This window comes from Cyanistes caeruleus, unplaced genomic scaffold, assembly GCF_971803275.1.
Source record: "Cyanistes caeruleus unplaced genomic scaffold, bCyaCae1.hap1.1 HAP1_SCAFFOLD_105, whole genome shotgun sequence".
NCBI lineage: Eukaryota > Metazoa > Chordata > Aves > Passeriformes > Paridae > Cyanistes > Cyanistes caeruleus.
In genome coordinates, this window is record NW_028255906.1 from 56511 (window position 1) to 74080 (window position 17570).

General features: G+C 51.2%; 1 protein-coding gene across 2 annotated transcripts; it reads right to left on the minus strand.

Moving 5' to 3' along the window:
- Nucleotides 1-10498: 10498 nt before the first annotated feature.
- LOC147646252 (uncharacterized) lies at nucleotides 10499-17034 on the minus strand. 2 transcript variants are annotated; one of them, XM_086873706.1, is made up of 14 exons: nucleotides 16770-17034; nucleotides 16342-16413; nucleotides 15898-15969; nucleotides 15624-15695; nucleotides 15435-15536; nucleotides 14911-15018; nucleotides 14161-14205; nucleotides 13899-13970; nucleotides 13710-13811; nucleotides 13358-13501; nucleotides 12917-12988; nucleotides 12512-12613; nucleotides 11716-11881; nucleotides 10499-11184 (listed from the first exon to the last, which is right to left on the minus strand). In XM_086873706.1, the coding sequence occupies exons 1-14, from the start codon at nucleotides 16864-16866 to the stop codon at nucleotides 10959-10961; spliced, it is 1452 nt and encodes a 483-aa protein (XP_086729832.1). In that variant the 5' UTR covers nucleotides 16867-17034; the 3' UTR covers nucleotides 10499-10958. The 2 variants fall into 2 exon arrangements, with proteins under 2 accessions (XP_086729832.1, XP_086729831.1); XM_086873705.1 differs by having other exon boundaries at nucleotides 14161-14232.
- Between the last annotated feature and the right edge of the window lie 536 nt (nucleotides 17035-17570).

The window sequence follows — 17570 nt, forward strand, 5'->3', positions numbered from 1 at the left end:
AGGGATATGATAGATCCATTCAATTCCATGTTCTCTGGCCCAAGTACTTACGAGGCTGTTCTTGAAATGCGTCCCGTTGTCTGACTCGATTCTCTCAGGGGTGCCATGTCTCCAAAGGACTTGCTTTTCCAGGCCCAAGATGGTGTTCCGGGCAGTAGCATGAGGCACAGGGTATGTCTCCAGCCATCCAGTGGTTGCTTCCACCATGGTCAACACGTAGCGCTTGCCTTGGCGGGTTTGGGGAAGGGTGATGTAGTCAATTTGCCAGGCTTCCCCATACCTGTACTTGGACCATCTTCCACCGTACCACAGAGGCTTCACCCGCTTGGCCTGTTTGATTGCAGCGCAGGTCTCGCAGTTGTGGATAACCTGTGAGATGCTGTCCATAGTAAGGTCCACCCCTCGCTCACGAGCCCATCGGTACGTTGCATCTCGTCCCTGATGACCAGAGGCATCATGGGCCCAACGAGCTAAAAATAATTCTCCCTTGTGCTGCCAGTCCAGATCCACCTGTGATATTTTCACCTTGGCAGCTCGATCCACCTGCTCATTGTTACGGTGCTCTTCATTAGCCCGACTTTTGGGTACATGAGCATCCACGTGTCGAACCTTCACGATCAGCTTCTCCACCCGAGCGGCGATGTCCTGCCAAATCTCAGCGGCCCAGATGGGTTTCCCTCTGCGCTGCCAGTTGGCTTTTCTCCAGCGATCCAGCCATCCCCACAGAGCATTAGCTACCATCCAGGAGTCAGTGTAGAGATAGAGCCTCGGCCACTTCTCTCTTTCAGCAATATCTAAAGCCAGCTGGACAGCTTTAAGTTCTGCGACCTGACTCGATCCACCCTCTCCCTCGGTAGCTTGTGCAACTCGTCGTGTGGGGCTCCATACAGCAGCTTTCCATTTCCGGTTAGTGCTTACAATTCGGCAGGAACCATCGGTGAAGAGGGCATATCGTCTTTCACTCTCCGGTAGCTCATTATATGGTGGGGCTTCCTCAGCACGTGTCACTTGCTCCTCTTCTTCAGAAGATAATCCAAAAGTCTCACCTTCAGGCCAGTTTGTTATAATTTCCAGAATCCCAGGGCGGTTCAGGTTTCCAATACGGGCACGCTGTGTAATGAGGGCAATCCATTTGCTCCAAGTAGCATCGGTGGCATGATGCGTGGAAGGAATCTTTCCCTTGAACATCCACCCCAGCACCGGCAGTCGGGGTGCCAGAAGCAGCTGCGCTTCAGTACCAATGACCTCTGAGGCAGCTTGGACTCCTTCATAGGCGGCCAAAATTTCCTTCTCTGTTGGGGTGTAGTTGGCCTCGGATCCTCTGTAGCTTCGGCTCCAGAATCCCAGTGGTCGACCCCGAGTCTCACCAGGCACCTTCTGCCAAAGGCTCCAGGACAGACCATTGTTCCCGGCTGCAGAGTAGAGCACGTTTTTCACTTCTGGCCCCGTTCTGACTGGACCAAGGGCTACCGCATGAGCGATTTCCTGCTTGATCTGGGCGAAATCTTGTTGCTGTTCAGGGCCCCAATGGAAATTGTTCTTCTTGCGGGTAACCAGGTAGAGAGGGCTCACAATCTGGCTATATTCAGGAATGTGCATTCTCCAAAAGCCTATGGCACCTAGGAAAGCTTGTGTTTCCTTCTTGTTGGTCGGTGGAGACATCGCAGTGATCTTATTGATGACTTCAGTGGGAATCTGACGCCGTCCATCTTGCCACTTTACCCCCAGGAACTGGATCTCCCGGGCAGGTCCCTTGACTTTGCTCCTCTTGATGGCAAAACCAGCCTTCAGGAGAATCTGGATGATCTTCTGTCCCTTCTCAAATACTTCTGCTGCCGTGTTCCCCCACACAATGATGTCATCAATGTACTGCAGGTGTTCTGGAGCCTCACCCTTTTCTAGCACAGTCTGGATCAGTCCATGGCAGATAGTAGGACTGTGCTTCCACCCCTGGGGCAATCGGTTCCAGGTATACTGCACACCCCTCCAGGTGAAGGCAAACTGAGGCCTGCACTCTGCTGCCAGAGGAATGGAGAAAAACGCATTTGCAATATCAATGGTCGCGTACCACTTTGCTGCCTTGGATTCCAGCTCATACTGAAGCTCCAGCATGTCTGGTACGGCTGCACTCAGTGGTGGCGTGACTTCATTCAGTCCACGGTAATCCACCGTCAGTCTCCATTCTCCACTGGACTTGCGCACTGGCCATATGGGGCTGTTAAAGGGTGAACGAGCCTTGCTGACCACCCCTTGGCTCTCCAGCTCACGAATCATCGTATGGATGGGGACCACAGAGTCTCTGTCGGTGCGGTATTGCCGACGGTGCACTGTTGCTCTGGCAATTGGTACCTGTTGTTCTTCAACTCTCAGTAGTCCCACAGCAGAAGGGTTGTCTGAGAGACCAGGCAAGGTACTCAGTTGTCTGATGCCTTCTGTCTCTAGAGCAGCTATCCCAAAAGCCCAGCGATAACCTTTTGGGTCTTTGAAGTACCCGTTCCTGAGGTAATCTATGCCGAGGATGCATGGGGCCTCTGGACCAGTCACGATGGGGTGTTTCTGCCACTCATTCCCAGTTAAACTCACTTCAGCTTCCAGTACCGTGAGCTCCTGGGATCCCCCTGTCACCCCAGAAATAGAAATGGGTTCCGCTCCCACATACCTTGATGGCATTAGAGTGCATTGAGCGCCGGTATCAACCAAAGCCGTATATCTTTGTGGGTCAGATGTGCCAGGCCATCGGATCCACACTGTCCAATAGATCCGGTTGTCCCTCTCCTCTACCTGGCTAGAGGCAGGGACCCTCTAATCCTGGTCATGGTGCACGTTGCTCTCCTCCGGTGAATATGCTCTTGATGTCCCTTCAAGAGGATCACTCATATCATCATTTCTATACCTTCTGATGTTCTGGCCACGAGAGACCGGAGCGGCGCTGGCTCTAGATGAGCTCCTTGTGGTAGTTGTCCCTCTTTTTAGTTCACGTACCCGGGCTGCTAAGGAGGAGGTGGGTTTTCCATCCCACTTCCTCATGTCTTCTCCATGCTCCTGGAGAAAAAACCAGAGGTTACCTCGTGGAGTGTATCCTTTCTCCCTGGCTGGGGAATGCCTACTCCTAATAGCAGAGACTCTTGTTGGTTCTGGGGAGACGTGGTAAATTTCTTCCTTAAGTTCCTTTTTTAGTTTCTGATGGCCCTCTTCAATCAAGCTCCGGACTTGCTCAGCCAGCCTTGTTTCCACAGATGAGACATGGGTGCGAAACGGGGCAGTGACAGTGTCCTCGTAGATTCTTAGTTTATTGGCCAGGACACCCACCCTGTCCTCACCTTCCCTCCATTGCAGTGTTGCCAGGTAACGGGAGTACATCTCTGGTCCAAGCCGTGCAAATCTCAGCCACATCTGTGACGTGCACTGGACACCATCTGGGCTCTTAGGAAATCTCTCATCTTCTGCAAAAATGATCTCCAGCACAGCCAACTCCCTCAGGCATCGGATACCCTGTTCCATTGTGCTCCATTTTCCCTGGTGCACCTGGAGGTCTTCTTTGCAGAGGTATCTGTCCCTTACACTTGTCAGCAGTCGCCTCCAGAGGCTGAGAGTTTCTTGGGTTCTCCCAATCCCCTGGTCAATGACCACATCCCGGGACAGCGATCCCAGTTGCCTGGCCTCACTTCCATCCAGGATGGTGTCGTTTGCTGCAGCGTCCCAGATGCGGAGCAGCCAGGTTAGGATGGACTCGTTCGTCTGGCGGGTGAATTCCCTCCGCAGGTCACGCAGCTCACCTAGGGATAGAGAGCGAGTGATAATCTCTGGTTCTGTCTCCTCCGCTGCGTGTGAAGGTCCTGCCTCACCCTCATCAGTCACTATGCGGACTGATTTGCTTTTTGATTTCTTTTTCTGAATGGGGGCAACTTCTACCGGTTTAGGCTGCTCTGGTTCGGTGACTGTTTGTGTGGAGGTGCTCATGGCCCTTTTGGTTCCTTTCTCCTCTGTGGTAGTCTGCGTAGACATGGACGCTGTTGTTTTGCTCTTGGTTCCTTTCTCCTCTGTGGCAGTCTGAGTGGACACGGACGCTGTGGCTTTGCTCTTGGTTCCTTTCTCCTCTGTGGCAGTCTGTGTGGTCATGGATGCTGTTGCTCTGCTCTTGGTTCTTTTCTCTTCCTCCTCAAGAAGACGCTGTACCACACCAAACAGTGCTTTGTTTCTAAGCATGGTGTACATGGTGCAGGCCATGCAGAGAAAACAAAACAGCAAGACTAGGCTGTCCTTGGCATCCAGAGAGAACTCAATATTTTTAAAAACTGCTGTGCCTGACCTGAAAGGCTGGAAGAAACCACTCTCCACTCTTCCCACCAAGGGCAGGGTGCGATTGTTGAGAAGGTCCCAGATGTAGCAGCCCAGACTAGGACAAGCAAACAAAATTGAGTATATATTCCGAATGGTATTCATTGCCTCACAGGTTATCATGCCATAAGCATAATAAACCAATAAAGCAATTCTCATACCATTCCCTGGTCTCAACAGGAGCAATACAACAGGCAAGTAGTTCCCCATGTGAGGGAAAATATAGAGAGCAAGATACAGTACCCATATAGACAAGCCAACCACCATGGTGGATAGGTTTCTGTTAATATGAAATTGCAATTCTGACTTTCTCTCAGGTTAATGCCCCACGTTGGGCGCCAAAATATGTACTAGTTTGAAATCAAACCAGTGAGAGATCGCAAGTCAGAATTATAATTTAATAGGAAAATGATAAAAAGAATAAATGCAATAATATCAAAAACACTGACAGAGTCAGAATACAGCCTGGAACCCTGTTAGGGTGATGGTAGTCGTCCAGATGAGGTGGTCTTGTTGAAGCGTGATCCTCTGGAAGAAAGGGGGTCTGGTCTTCAGCTGAAAAGTCCAGCAGTAGCTCCTGTCCTCTGGAAGTCCCGTAGGTAAGGGCTGCTGTGGTGTTCGAATTCTCAGCTTATATCCAGTGTGGAATGCTTGGCTCCTCCCTCGGGGAGGAGCATCTCACAATGGGATGGTGAGTCATGAGATAAGGCCTTGATGAGCCATTAACAGAAAACAGTCCAGGAGGAAGTTATCTCTGAGTCATGCAGCAAGGCAGTGGTGGGCCCATTAACAGGGGACAATACAGGGGGAAGTTATCTATGAGTCATGGGGCAGGGCATTAATGGGCCCATTAACAGAAGGTAGCCCGGGGGGGGGGGGGGGAGGCAGGGAGCACTGCCTCACCTGGTTTCAACAGTACATGAGGATGGTGATAGAATATACTGCAACCCAGGACACCAAGTAAAACAGGGGAAGGCAAACTGGGTATAGCTCATGCTATTTTACAGTGTCTAAAACTTGCCAAGTCTCAAATCTTAGAGGTGAGATCCACTTGGAATGAATGGGATGGAGAAACAGTGCAAGATGGAAAAGGAGAACATAAAAATAAATAGAGAAAAATAGAGAAAAACATATTGGTTGTCTCTTTTGATTTTATTTTCATTTCTTTAAAAAGCTGTTTCAGTTTTCCCAGAATTTTCTCCACAGTCCCGTCTGTTCTTTCCAAAAACCTGTCCTGAAGAACGAGGTGCAGCTCCTGTCACAAGATGTGCCCCCAGCTGCAGCTTCTCTTGGCTCCCCACACTGTGAGTGCAGCACAACTCTTGCAGCAAAGCAGGACAAATGGTTGAAGAACTTGACAACTTGTTCTTTCTTTTCCTTGTGCACTGGGGAGTTGTGCCATTGCTAAGGTTTTCATCGTTACTCTTCTAGCCAAAGAAAACATGATGAGGTGCCAGGAATTGTGAGGGAATACAGGCCTGACTGAATGTGGAGAAAGAATCTCCAGAGCCTGCAGCCAGCAGTGGAGAGCTCATCATTCCAACAGCCCCATGGACATGTTGAAAGTGATCTGGAACATGAAGATGGGCTGACAGAGAGAGTTTGTTTCTGTGTTCAGTTTAGATGATTCTATATCTTTTGCAGTGGTAGAAATCAAGAGCACAATCAGTTGATGATAAGCAAGCAGAACATGATAAGCTGGACCTCTCAGTGGATGACAGAAAGACTGTGAAAAGGAGAAATGCAGGGAATGACTTGGTGAACTTTGTGTGTAAGAGGGGTCATTTTTTCCTAATAATTCCCAATTCATTCCCTTTGCTTTTATCCTTTTAACAAGACCAATTGCATCTCCGATTCCCCAGGAAATGAGAACCCTGAGCTTGTGGAACTGCCTGAAAGGTGCCCTGTTCCTTTTTCTTCTGCTGCTCAGAAGAAACAATGAAGTGAATTGGGAAGTTCTGGTTTTTCTTTCTCCTGGTGGATTTTTTCATTTTATTTGCCACTGCAGAGGCAATTTCTGTGATGGCCTCTGTCAGTTGATTCTATTTCAGCCGCAGCAACAGGGCTGTGTTTGAGCACTGCAAATGTGACCTGTGTGGCTTTAATTCCCCTCGACTTAGTGCTCAGGGACTTGGGAGCATTTTAATGTCTGCTACTCATGATGCCTGAAACAAAAATCCTGAGTTCCCCATCACAAAAGCACAGTGGGTAGCATTGATTGGAAGAGGCAATTGCAGCTGTACTGCTAAAATTCAGGTGGCAAGCAGAAGAGGGGCAAGAGCAGCCAGGATCTAAAACTGCCAAGACAAATGTAGGTTAAATAATTTTGTGGGACTTTTCTCAAATTTTGTGGGATTTTTCTGAAATTTTGTGGGATATTGAGAAGATTTAAATAATTTTGTGGGATCTTTCTTTCTAAATATATTTTGTGGGACTTCTGAGGTATTTTTCTTGAATTTTGTGAGATTTTTGTGGAATTTAGTGGAAATTTGAGGAGATTTTGTGGGATGTTTCTGGAATTTGGTGGGGTTTTGAGAAGATTCAGGGAACTATGTGGGATTTTTTCATAATTTTGTGGGATATTAAGGAGACTTGAATTTTGAGGGATTTTTTTAGAATTTTTTGAGATTTTGAGGAGACAGGAAGAATTTTGAGGAATTTTTCTGGAATTTTGTGGAAATATGTGGAGATTTTGTGGGATGTTTCTGGAGTTTAGTGGGGTTCTGAGAAGATTTCTGCAATTCTGTGGAATTATTCTTGAATTTTGTGGGATTTTTCTTGAATTTTTTTGGATATTCAAGAGATTTTGTGAGATGTTTCTGTAATTTTCAGGGATTTTGAGAAGACATGAAGAATTTTAAGGTATTTTCTTAGATTTTGTGGAAATTTATGGAGATTTGGTGGGATGTTTCTGGAATTTAGTACAGTTTGGGGAAATTTTAGGAATTTTTTTTAGTTTTTGCAATTTCGTTGAGATTTTTTTGAGTTTTATGGGATTTTGCTAAAGTTTAAATAATTTGATGGGATTTTTCTGGAATCTTGAGGGATTTTGAAGAGACTTGAAGAATTTTGTGGGATTTTTCTTAGATTTTGTGGAATTTTGTTGAGATTTGGTGGGATTTCTCTGGAATTGGAGGGGTTTTGAGAAGATTTAGGGAATTGTGTGGGATTTTTCTGTATTTTTGTGGAATTTTTCTTGAATTCTGTAGAATTTGGAGGAGACGTGAAGAATTTTGATGCATTTTCCTTGAATTTTGTGGAGATTTGTGGAGATTTTTTGGGATGCTTCTGGAATTTTGTGGGATATTGAAAAGATTTAGGGAATTTTGGGGGATTTTTGTTGAATTTTGTGGAAATATGTGGAGATTTTTGAGATGGTTCATGAATTTGGTAGGGCTTTTTCATGGAGTGACTTGACTTTTAAGATAGCTTTGGGAGCTGGGAGGAAGTTGGAGCTGCGAGAGGCTGATGGGAGTCTTTTCTTGTGACCAGTTATTGGTCATTTCTAAGAACTGACAGCAGTTTTGACCATTGAAAAGTGAGATCAACTTGTGAACACCACCTTGAGATGTAAAGCCAGGGCTCTCTTGTTCTCTTTGGTTTCTGGCTTCTGACGAGGTAACAGGCTCTGTCTCGGCCTCCTCCCCCCTCCAGGCCGGACAAGGCCGCAGAGGGCGGGGGGGGAGAAACGGAGCCGGCCGGCCTGGCTTGGTTTGCAGTTTCTGCTGCTGGACTGAAACCTGACACCATCAACATCTGCAGCTTTCCAAGACTTTAACTCTTTTACTGCCTGGATAAAACGTACAGATTACACCTTTTTCCCAGAGAGACAGAGAGAGAGAGACAATCAACATGAAGAAGACATCATAAAACTACCAAAGACAGTGAGGAAAAGAGTTAAGTTTTAGATGGGGAAGAGAGAATAAGGAGATGCTTTATAAGCTGAAATATTTGTCTGTTAAAGCTATGGAGATGGACAATAGTGTCCTGAAAAAACTCCTTTAATTCATGACAGAGTATATTGGGAGGAATGGAGTGTTCAAAGGGTGGATTTTGAGCAAGAGGTGGAGTAATTGTGATACAGTGAGGTGCTGGAACAGAGCGGGGAGAAGTAATAGTTGAAGATTTGATGCATTTTGAGAGGCAAAGAGAAAACTTCTGTTTCCAGGGAAGCTCACAGAGACAGATGAAAAGAACTTTTGCCTTTGAATAACTCATCCTTAAAAATGACACCCCTAGACTCATTGACCCATACACACCTCAGAGTGATGTGAAATGGGAGGAGTGAACTGGTGACAGATTTCTGGGCAGCTGGCATCAGGAAAATAGAAAACTATAACAGAAATGGTTTTCGTGTGAAAAACTCCATAGATTAGCAGAAGACTTCTTTTACTATACAAAGTCTGATGAAAAGACTCTAACAGGAATTGGGACTTTTTAAACACCAAAGTTCCAAAGTTTTTTGTCTCTATGTTATCATGTGAACAAGAGAATGGTGGGTAGTGGGGGTTAAAAGTGTTTTCTGGAAGTTTTTTCTGGTGTTCTTATTCTTGTAGTTTTATTAATAAACTTTATTTATTCCTTTGACGTTTTGAGCCTGTTTTGCTCTTGTTCTAATCCATATCTCATAGGAAGAAATAAGTGAGTTTTCTAGTAATTTTTTTTAGTTACTGCTTTAAAACCACGACACTTACTCTATTCCTTTTAAGTTTTAAGCATCTTTTGCCCTTCTCATAATCCACATCTCACAGCAAGAAATGAGTAAGTTTTCCAGTGATTTTTGAACTAATGCTTTAAAACCACGACAGGTGTAACAGGGAGGAGGAAATTGGGGCTGTCACTGCTGTGGTGTCAGAGAGAGTGGAACACTGGGGCTGTTACTGCTTTGGTGTTTGATATATTGACATTTAAAAAAAAAGAGAAACAGCTATGGAAGTTAAGGTTGCTGGAGGCTGATGGGAGTTTTTCCTCCTGGCCAGTAACTGGCCATTTCTGAGAACTGACGGTAGTCTTAACCATTGAAGAGTGACATCAACCTGTGAACACCACCCTTTAAACCTTAATCCCAGGAATTTCTCTTTCTCTTTGGTTTCTGGCTTTTGAAGAGGTCACAGGGCTTCGGTTCAGCCTCCTCCCCCCCAGGTCTGACAAGGGCACGGGGGGAGCAGGGCTGGCCAGAGTTCTGCGGTTCCCGGCGGGGGATGGAGACTGTGAAGTCACAGGAGCCCCTTCCCAGAGGGAAGTACTCCCATCTGTACTACTGGACTGCCCTGACTGTCAATCTTTGACTTCTTCAAAGGGTTATTGCTAAACAAAACCTTGGTTTTACCTGCTGACATTGCTGGTCAGGCAGTGTCCCAGGAGATGCTCTTGATGGTTTCCTCTTTTCCTGGTCATGGCACTGGAGGAGGTCCAGGCCCAGGTGATGCCACTGAAGGAAATGTGCCCTCATCCCAGGGACGCTCAACACGGACTCCCCCAGCCCCTCAGTGCCCCGCTGCTGGTCACAGCAGCCCCTGCCTGGCTCCTGCCACCCACACTCTGGTCAGCCCTGCCTGCTCCTGGACATGGGGCTCAGCCAGGGCTGGTGCTGTGTGGGCTTTGCTGGTGGTACCAGCTGGACACTGGGGTGAGAGCTCCATCTCTTTATTGGAACAGAAGAGCTGTGCTGGGCCCTGCCCTGGCAGGAGGGACCCACCTTCAGTCCAGGCCACAGAGCAGGGCGGGTCCCTTCAGGGACACAGGGCCTTGCTGTGGGTGCTGGCAGCATCTGCACAGCAGCAAGCTGGTAATGCAGCTGTGCCAGGGACATTGGGCATGGGCATGGAGATGTGAAATGTGTGGTGCAGGTGTCCCTGAGGGAGGTGTTTGGCCTTTCTTGTGAAGCTGCAGAGGGGCACCTATTGAGAGAGGAGATGGCTGAGGTCCCAGCTGCAGCTGGCACACAGGGACCCTCCTGCACAGCGGGGGATTCTCACTGTGCTCAAAGATTCCCTCTGAAGCCTAAGAGGGAAGCTTGTCAGAAGTCCCGAAAAATATCTGGGAAAAGGTCTTAGGTTAGTTGTTGAGACGAGGTACAAATCTCCAGCGGGAAAAGAGCCTCTCCAGTAGGCTGGGTGTTTTGGGGTGTCTTAGTTCTTCCTAGAATAAAGATCACCAATTGAATGCAATTTCAGTTTTTATTCTAGAAGTGTAAAATGTTCCAAGATTATCTGAATTCTAAAACTACCTTGAAAAATCCTGAACTACTATGGAAATAAGTAAAAAAATGTTTGTAGATTTCTTTCTACAAAAAATATTTCTAAATATTTCTAAAAATTTCATATTTCTAAAAATGAAAAGCAAAGACAAAACGCGGTTGCCTTTTCAGAATTCTAAAACTAATTTGAAAAATCCTAAAGAACTATGGAAATTGGGAAGACATATTTGGGGTTTACTTTCTACCAATAATAATTCTAAAGAGTTCTAAAAGTTTCTAATTTCTACAAATGAAAAACAAAGTCAACATGGTGCCCCATGCCCGGCTGCTGCCTGCCCAGCCAAGGCTGTGGCCAGCCAAGCAGCTGTGCCAGTGCTGGTGGTACCAGCCAGAGCCCAGAGCAGAAGCCCAAAGGTGTTGCTCAAGCCCTTCCCTGGCAGGAGGGGCCCACATTCAGGCCTGGCCAGGCACCAGGGCCAGCACCTGCAGGGACAGAGGGTCCTGTTCTGGGTGGTGGCGGCACAGCAATAAGCTGATAATGCAGCTGTGGCAGGGACAATGGACACTGGCTTGCAGATGGAGGATGACAGGTGCAGGTCTCCCAGACTAATGTGTTTCGCAGGACATCTGGAGGTGCAGAGGTGCTCCTGTGGAGAGAGGAGGTGGCTGAGGCCCCCAGCTGCCGCTGGCACGCAGGGACCCTCCTGCACAGCAGGGCCCAGAGCGGCCAAGGCTCCCCAGCACGGCTGGAGCTGCTGGCACAGCTTGGCCCAGCTGGACAGCTGCCCCTCAAGGCCCCGGCGAGCAGGGGATGGCTCTGGGCAGGGTCCCTGGCCAGGAGCGGGCCCCAGAGCGCCTCTGCCTTTCAAGGGCAATCTCGTCCCCGCTCTTTCTCCTGCCCACCTTGCTTTGCCTCTGCCCGCTGCTCCTGGGGCTGCTCTTGGCCAGGCAGCCTCAGTGGGAGCCAGCACTGGCTGCAGCCCCAGCGGGCTCCCCAGGACAAGGCCCAGCAATTAAGAGGCCAATTAAAAGCCTGGGCAGCAGCAGAACTTTTGGCAGAGTTATTTGGACAACCACTGACTATCTACAGGTCCACAGCAGACTCACTGGGAATGTTTCTATTCTACAATAGACTTTCAAAAGAAGCTGTTTGAGGGAAAGATGAACAAAACACTCACCGTTTTGTCTTCCAGCAATACCAGATTCCAACACCACATAAAACGAGTAAATGCACCAAACAAATCAGGCCTGCCATTACTTCTGGCCAACAGCGTGTTCCCTGACAGAAACCTCTTCTGATGCCCTTCTGGGAATTGGGAACACGTGTTGTGGTGCTGGCTGCATCTGTGGGAGCAATGGGCAGTGAGAGCCCGTGCTGTGCTGCGCTGCTGAGCTGGCAGCATGGTGGGAATGTCCAGGATGTTCTCTGTTTCCCCCAGAGCTGGGGCCTGCAGGCACCTTGTTGGCCCTTGGCACAGGCTGTGCCACCCAACAAAGCCCAGAAGGCCGGGAGCAGAGCCCGGGGGACAGCACAGCTGCTTGGGCAGTGGCTCCTTCCAGGGACACAGGCCAAACCCATCCCTGAGCAGCCACTGCCACCCCTGAGCCTCCCTTCTCCATGACATCTCCCCCAGCCCAAGGGGACAGAGCCAGGCCCTGTCAGAGGCCAGTGCAGCCCCTGCCCAGTTGGGAGCCAGGGCTGGCTGTGGCCCTGGGCTCGTGGCAGGGCTCCCGCTCAGGGCTGCTCCTGTGCCTTGGGCCTCTGGGCGCTCACGGCTACCTCTGGGAGCAGCTGCACTGGGATAGATGTTGGTGCATGAGTCCCATTTCCCAGGAGCTGGAAACGAGCTCCAGAGGCCTGGAAGCCGAGGTGCCTCCAGCTTTGGCTGCTGCTGGGTCATGCAAGGGCCAGCCCTAGGGGAAGAGCTGCTGGCACACAGCCCCGCCAAGGGCTGAGCCCAGCACAGCAATTACCTCCTGTGTCTGGGCCTGTGCCTGGCATCGCCTTCTTTCCTGCCAATGAGCCACTGCTTCCTCTGGGAAACGTCTCCACCTGCATGGTCTTTTGGTCCATCCCTTGAGAAAGGAAGAGGCACAGCTGAACCAGATGGAGAAGTTCTTGATTTGGGTGCTGGCATTTTCAGGACCTCATGCTTGTCAAATACGGGGATAAGGTTCAAAAAATGCCTTGGCTTTTGGGCCAGGGCCAGGGCCCTCCCTCCTCCAAAAAGCTGCCAATTCTGAGGAGTAGTGAGGGGATTGTGCAGGGTGAGGGCACACACGTGCACGGCTCTGTCCTGACACCTGCAGCGATGCTGTCCTGGCTGAGCTTTGGGCACTGAGCTGGCAGCTCTCCCAGGGGGAAAGGCCTTCACCTACCCTCGCCATCTCCCAGGGCCTCAGTCCTGGACGTGGGTTGGGAAGCCAGATCACCTTCACCAAGTGGCTTGGCTGCAAGGAAAGGCAGGACAGAAGAGCTCCCGTGGCTCTGTAGGAGATCCTCAGGCTCCCTGGGGCTGGCAAAGGAGCTGCACAAGGCACAGCCCAGGGGCACAGCCCCTTCCCTCTCTGCTCCTCTCCGTGGCTGCACAGAGCACATGGAAGGAGACACTGGCATTGCACATGGGAAGAAGATTGACAGCTAAATGCTCCTTCCTCCCACTGACAGCGATGCTGTGGGATCACTCAGGGCTCCAGAAGGGAGCAGGGCAAGGCTTCCAGAATCCTTCAGCCCTGAGATTATGTTAAGGGATATGGCACATGAGTGAGCTCTTGCCACCTTGACATTATTCCATCAGGAAAAGCACATTGAGAACTTGCCTCCAGCATTCTCCAAGTCTTGCCAGCTGTCATCTAGCCGGGCTTCCAGATAATCCATGTCCTGATCCCAGTCTAGAAGCCAGTACAGATCAGAACCACGTCCATGGTGCGCTGGGATCCACTTCTGCCTTGGGGTAGTGGGCACTGCAAGGGGTTTGGGTTAGATCGTGAGTACCAGATGTCAGTGGACATCGCCAAATCTGCAGAGGGGCCTGGGGAGCTCTGGGCTGGCTCTGGTCACTCTCCACCCTCTTTGCAGGCTCTGTGCAACATCCCTGGTGGGGGGTGACAGGGCCAGAGCAGGGGTCCTGGCTGCTGAGTCTCAGGAGAAGGCTGAGGGACATGGACCCACCTTGTCCTCCCTGCAGCATTTCCTTCAGCATTTGCCTCATGGGTTTTGATGGCACATGGGGTTTCTGGTGTCCTGCAGCTTTGTTCTTTCCACTTGGAGGACCTTAAGAGAAAACAGTTCCCCTTTGCAGGAATGGATCCCAGAAAACCAGTGCTCAGCCTGTGGGGTCAGGAGGGACACACCACTCACCCCTGCGATGGGAGCCGGGCTTGCGTACAGTTACCAACCCAGGAGCTGGGAAAGTCCTGCCTGCAGACACACCTGTAACTCAACAGCCACAGAAGCTTCTGTCATCTCTGCTCATCTGCACAAGCAGCACTGAGCCATGGGAGAGGTGAGGGGAACGCGATGGGCGAGGGCACACACGTGTATGTCTCTGTCCTGACACCTGCAGTGGTGCCAGGACATTGAAACTGCTTATTCTGCCAGGAAAGGACCATTGAGAACTTACCTCCAGCATTTCTCAAGTGTTTCAAGCCGTCATCCAGCAGGGCCTCTGGATAATATAAGTTGTGATTCCAATCTAGAAGGGAGCCCAGATCAGAACCCTGCCATGGTGTGCTGAGATCCCCTTCTACTTTTGACAACTGGGCATTGCAAGGGTGTCAGGTAAGACCCTGGGTGCCAAATGTTAGAGGACAATGGCCAAAGCTGCACAGGGGCCAGAGGACCTCTGGGTTGGTGTCTGGTCACTCTCCAAGCTCTTTGCAAGCCCTGTGCAACATCCCTGGAAGAGGTGGCTGGAGCAGCCCAAGGCCCATTGGGGCTCTCTCACAGCTACAGCTTGCTAAAGCAATGGGGAAAAACTGCAGCAGGCAGTTGCACAACTATCCCTCCCTCTCTCCTGCCCTCTCTCCCTCACTTCCTGCCTTCCTCTCTGTCTCCATCCCTCTTTTCCCTGGGACAGCTCTCCCAGCCCAAGGGGGCAGAGCCAGGCCCTCTCAGGACACACTGGAGCCTTGGCCTCCCCCTCTGCCCATTCCCCACCACGGGCACCCCTTTGCAGTCGCTGCCAGGTTTTGGGACGTGTCTCCCATGGATGGACCCCAGCAGGACTGCTCAGTAGCCGAGTGCCCTGAGCCTGCTGGGGATAATTCCTCTGGGCTGTGCCGGTCTTGGCCGGGCTGTGCCTGCACTGCCAAGCAGCAGAGATGGCAGCTCAAGCCTCAGCAGGGCTCAGGCCCAGAGGCACAGCAATTACCTCCTGTGACTGTGCCTGGCATGGCCTCCCTTCCTGCAGCAGAGGCTGCCCATGGGCCACTGCTTCCTCCGGGAAACACCGCCTTCAGCACAGCCGCTCTGTCCACTTCTGCAGAAAGGGGCAGCTGGATCAGATGGAACCATTCCCCACTGGGGAAACTTCAGGAGGCAATGCTTGTCAAAGGCATGGTTAAGGATCAAGAATCCCTGAAAATTTTTTGGCATTGGCCAGGGCCTACACTATCAAAACAGCTGCCCTTTCTGATCTACCTGGGGACCGAGAAATTGCAGGGGATCTCAGTGTGAGCATGACCCCTGCTGCACTTTGGGCTCCCTGCCTGCTGATGCCAAATGCCTTCCTGCAGAGGCTGGGGAGAAGCTGCAGCCAGGCCAGGCTGGGAAACATCCCTGCGGGCCATGAAAGCAACAGTGGGGCAGCGAGGCTGCCATGGATCCTCTTCCCACTGTGCAAAGAAAGCCCCTGGCTGCTGAGTCTCAGGAGAAGGCAGAGGGACATGGACCCACCTTGTCCTCCCTGCAGCATTTCCTTCAGCATTTGCGGAGTGATTTTGGATGGCACATGGGGTTTCTGGTGTCCTGCAGCTTTGTTCTTTCCACTTGGAGGACCTTAAGTGAAAATAGTTCCCCTTTGCAGGAATGGATCCCAGAAAACCAGTGCTCAGCCTGTGGGGTCAGGAGGGACACACCACTCACCCCTGCGATGGGAGCCGGGCTTGCGTACAGTTACCAACCCAGGAGCTGGGAAAGTCCTCGCTGCAGACACACCTGTAACTCAACAGCCACAGAAGCTTCTGTCACCTCTGCTCATCTGCACAGGCAGCACTGAGCCACGGGAGAGGTGAGGGGATAGCACCGGACGGGGGCACACACGTGCACGGCTCTGTCCTGACACCTGCAGCGATGCTGCCCTGGCTGAGCTTTGGGCTCTGAGCTGGCAGCTCTCCCAGGGGGAAAGGCCTTCACCTACCCTCGCCATCTCCCAGGGCCTCAGTCCTGGACGTGGGTTGGGAAGCCAGATCACCTTCACCAAGTGGCTTGGCTGCAAGAAAAGGCAGGACAGAAGAGCTCCCATGGCTCTGCAGGAGATCCTCAGGCTCACTGGGGCTGGAAAAGGAGCTGCACAAGGCACAGCCCTGGGCCCAGCCCCTTCCCTCTCTGCTCCTCTCCGTGGCTGCACAGAGCACATGGAAGGAGACACTGGCATTGCACACAGGTAGAAGATTGACAGCTAAATGCTCCTTCCTCCCACTGACAGCGATGCTGTGGGATTACTCAAGGCTGCAGAAGGGAGCAGGGAAAAATTTCCAGAATCCTTCAACCCTCACACGACCTTAACGCAAACGGCACTTAAGTGAGCACTTCCCACCTTGACAGATTATTCTGTCAGTACACGTGGCAATTCAGAACTTACCTCCAGCATTCTCCAAGATTTTCAAAGTCTCATTCAGCAGTGATCCCAAATAATTCAAGTCATGATCCCAATCTAGAAGGAAGCACAGATCAGAACCATGGCCATGGTGCGCTGGGATCCCCTTCTGCCTTAGGGAACTGGGCACTGTGAGGGGTTTGGGTAAGGCTGTGGGAGCCAGATGTCAATGGACATGGCCAGAGCTGCAGAGGGGCCTGGGGAGCTCTGGGCTGGCTCTGGTCACTCTCCACCCTCTTTGCAGGCCCTGTGCGACATCCCTGCAGAGGCAGCAGGACCAGCCCAGGGCCCCTGGGGACTCTCTCCCTCCCACAGAGGAAACCCTCCCTAAAGGCCTGTGGAAAACCATCCCCAACTCTTCCCAGGAGAAGGAAGTGCTGTCCCAGGAAAGGGAAGCCAGGCCGCGGGCTCACCTGCTCCCTGTGCTCGCTGCGGAGCAGCCTGGGCAGCCCTGTCAGGCAGGGCCACTGCCAGGAGGAGCAGGAGGAGGAGACGCAGAGCAAAGGCCATGGTGCCTTGCCCTCTGCCAGTCCTGCAGCTCTTGCTGCCACCACTGTCCTGACACCGCTGTCCCAATGTCAGCACCGCTGCTGCCGCCGCCGCTGCTGCCGCAACAGTCGTGGTCAAGGACTGACTGCTCGGTCCTCGTGGTGCTGTGCAACCACGGGGCTCTGGGACCTCTGTGACCTCAGAGCCTGCTGTCACCTCAGCCTGCTGTCACCCCACAGGCTGCTGTGACCTCATGGCCAGCGTGGAATTGTGTGGGGAGTGGGATCTGCCTTCTTCACCAGGGAGCTCATCCTGCCCAGCAGCTCTGTCCAAGGGCTATGACAGGGTCCCAGCCCAGCTGATCTCACAGGCTGGGGGATGAAGGGATGGAGAGCAGCCCTGCTGAGAAGGACTTGTGGCTGCTGCAAGGAGAGAGGCTGGACATGAGCCAGCCATGTGCCTCCAAATGAGGCTGCCCAGCAGCTTGAAGGAGGTGATTCCACCACCCCTCTGCTCTGGTGTGAGCCCACCTGGAGTACTGCATCCACCTCTGGGTGCCCAGCACAGAAAGGACATGGTCCTGTTGGAGCTAGTCCAGAGGAGGGACAGAATGCTCTGAGGGCTGGAGCCCCTCTGCTTTGGAGACAGGCTGGGATAGCTGGGGGTGTTCAGCCTGGAAGAGGGAAGGCTCCACGCAGACCTGATTGCTACCTTTCAGTACTTTA

Excerpts from the sequence above, each read along its gene's own strand:
- LOC147646252 (XM_086873705.1), bottom strand. The coding sequence starts at position 16,866 with ATGGCCTTTGCTCTGCGTCTCCTCCTCCTGCTCCTCCTGGCAGTGGCC. Across the intron at positions 16,414-16,769 it reads GCAGCGAGCACAGGGAGCAG|ATTGGGATCATGACTTGAAT; the intron begins GTGAGCCCGCGG and ends GCTTCCTTCTAG. Across the intron at positions 14,233-14,910 it reads GCCAGGCACAGTCACAGGAG|ATTGGAATCACAACTTATAT; the intron begins GTAATTGCTGTG and ends GCTCCCTTCTAG.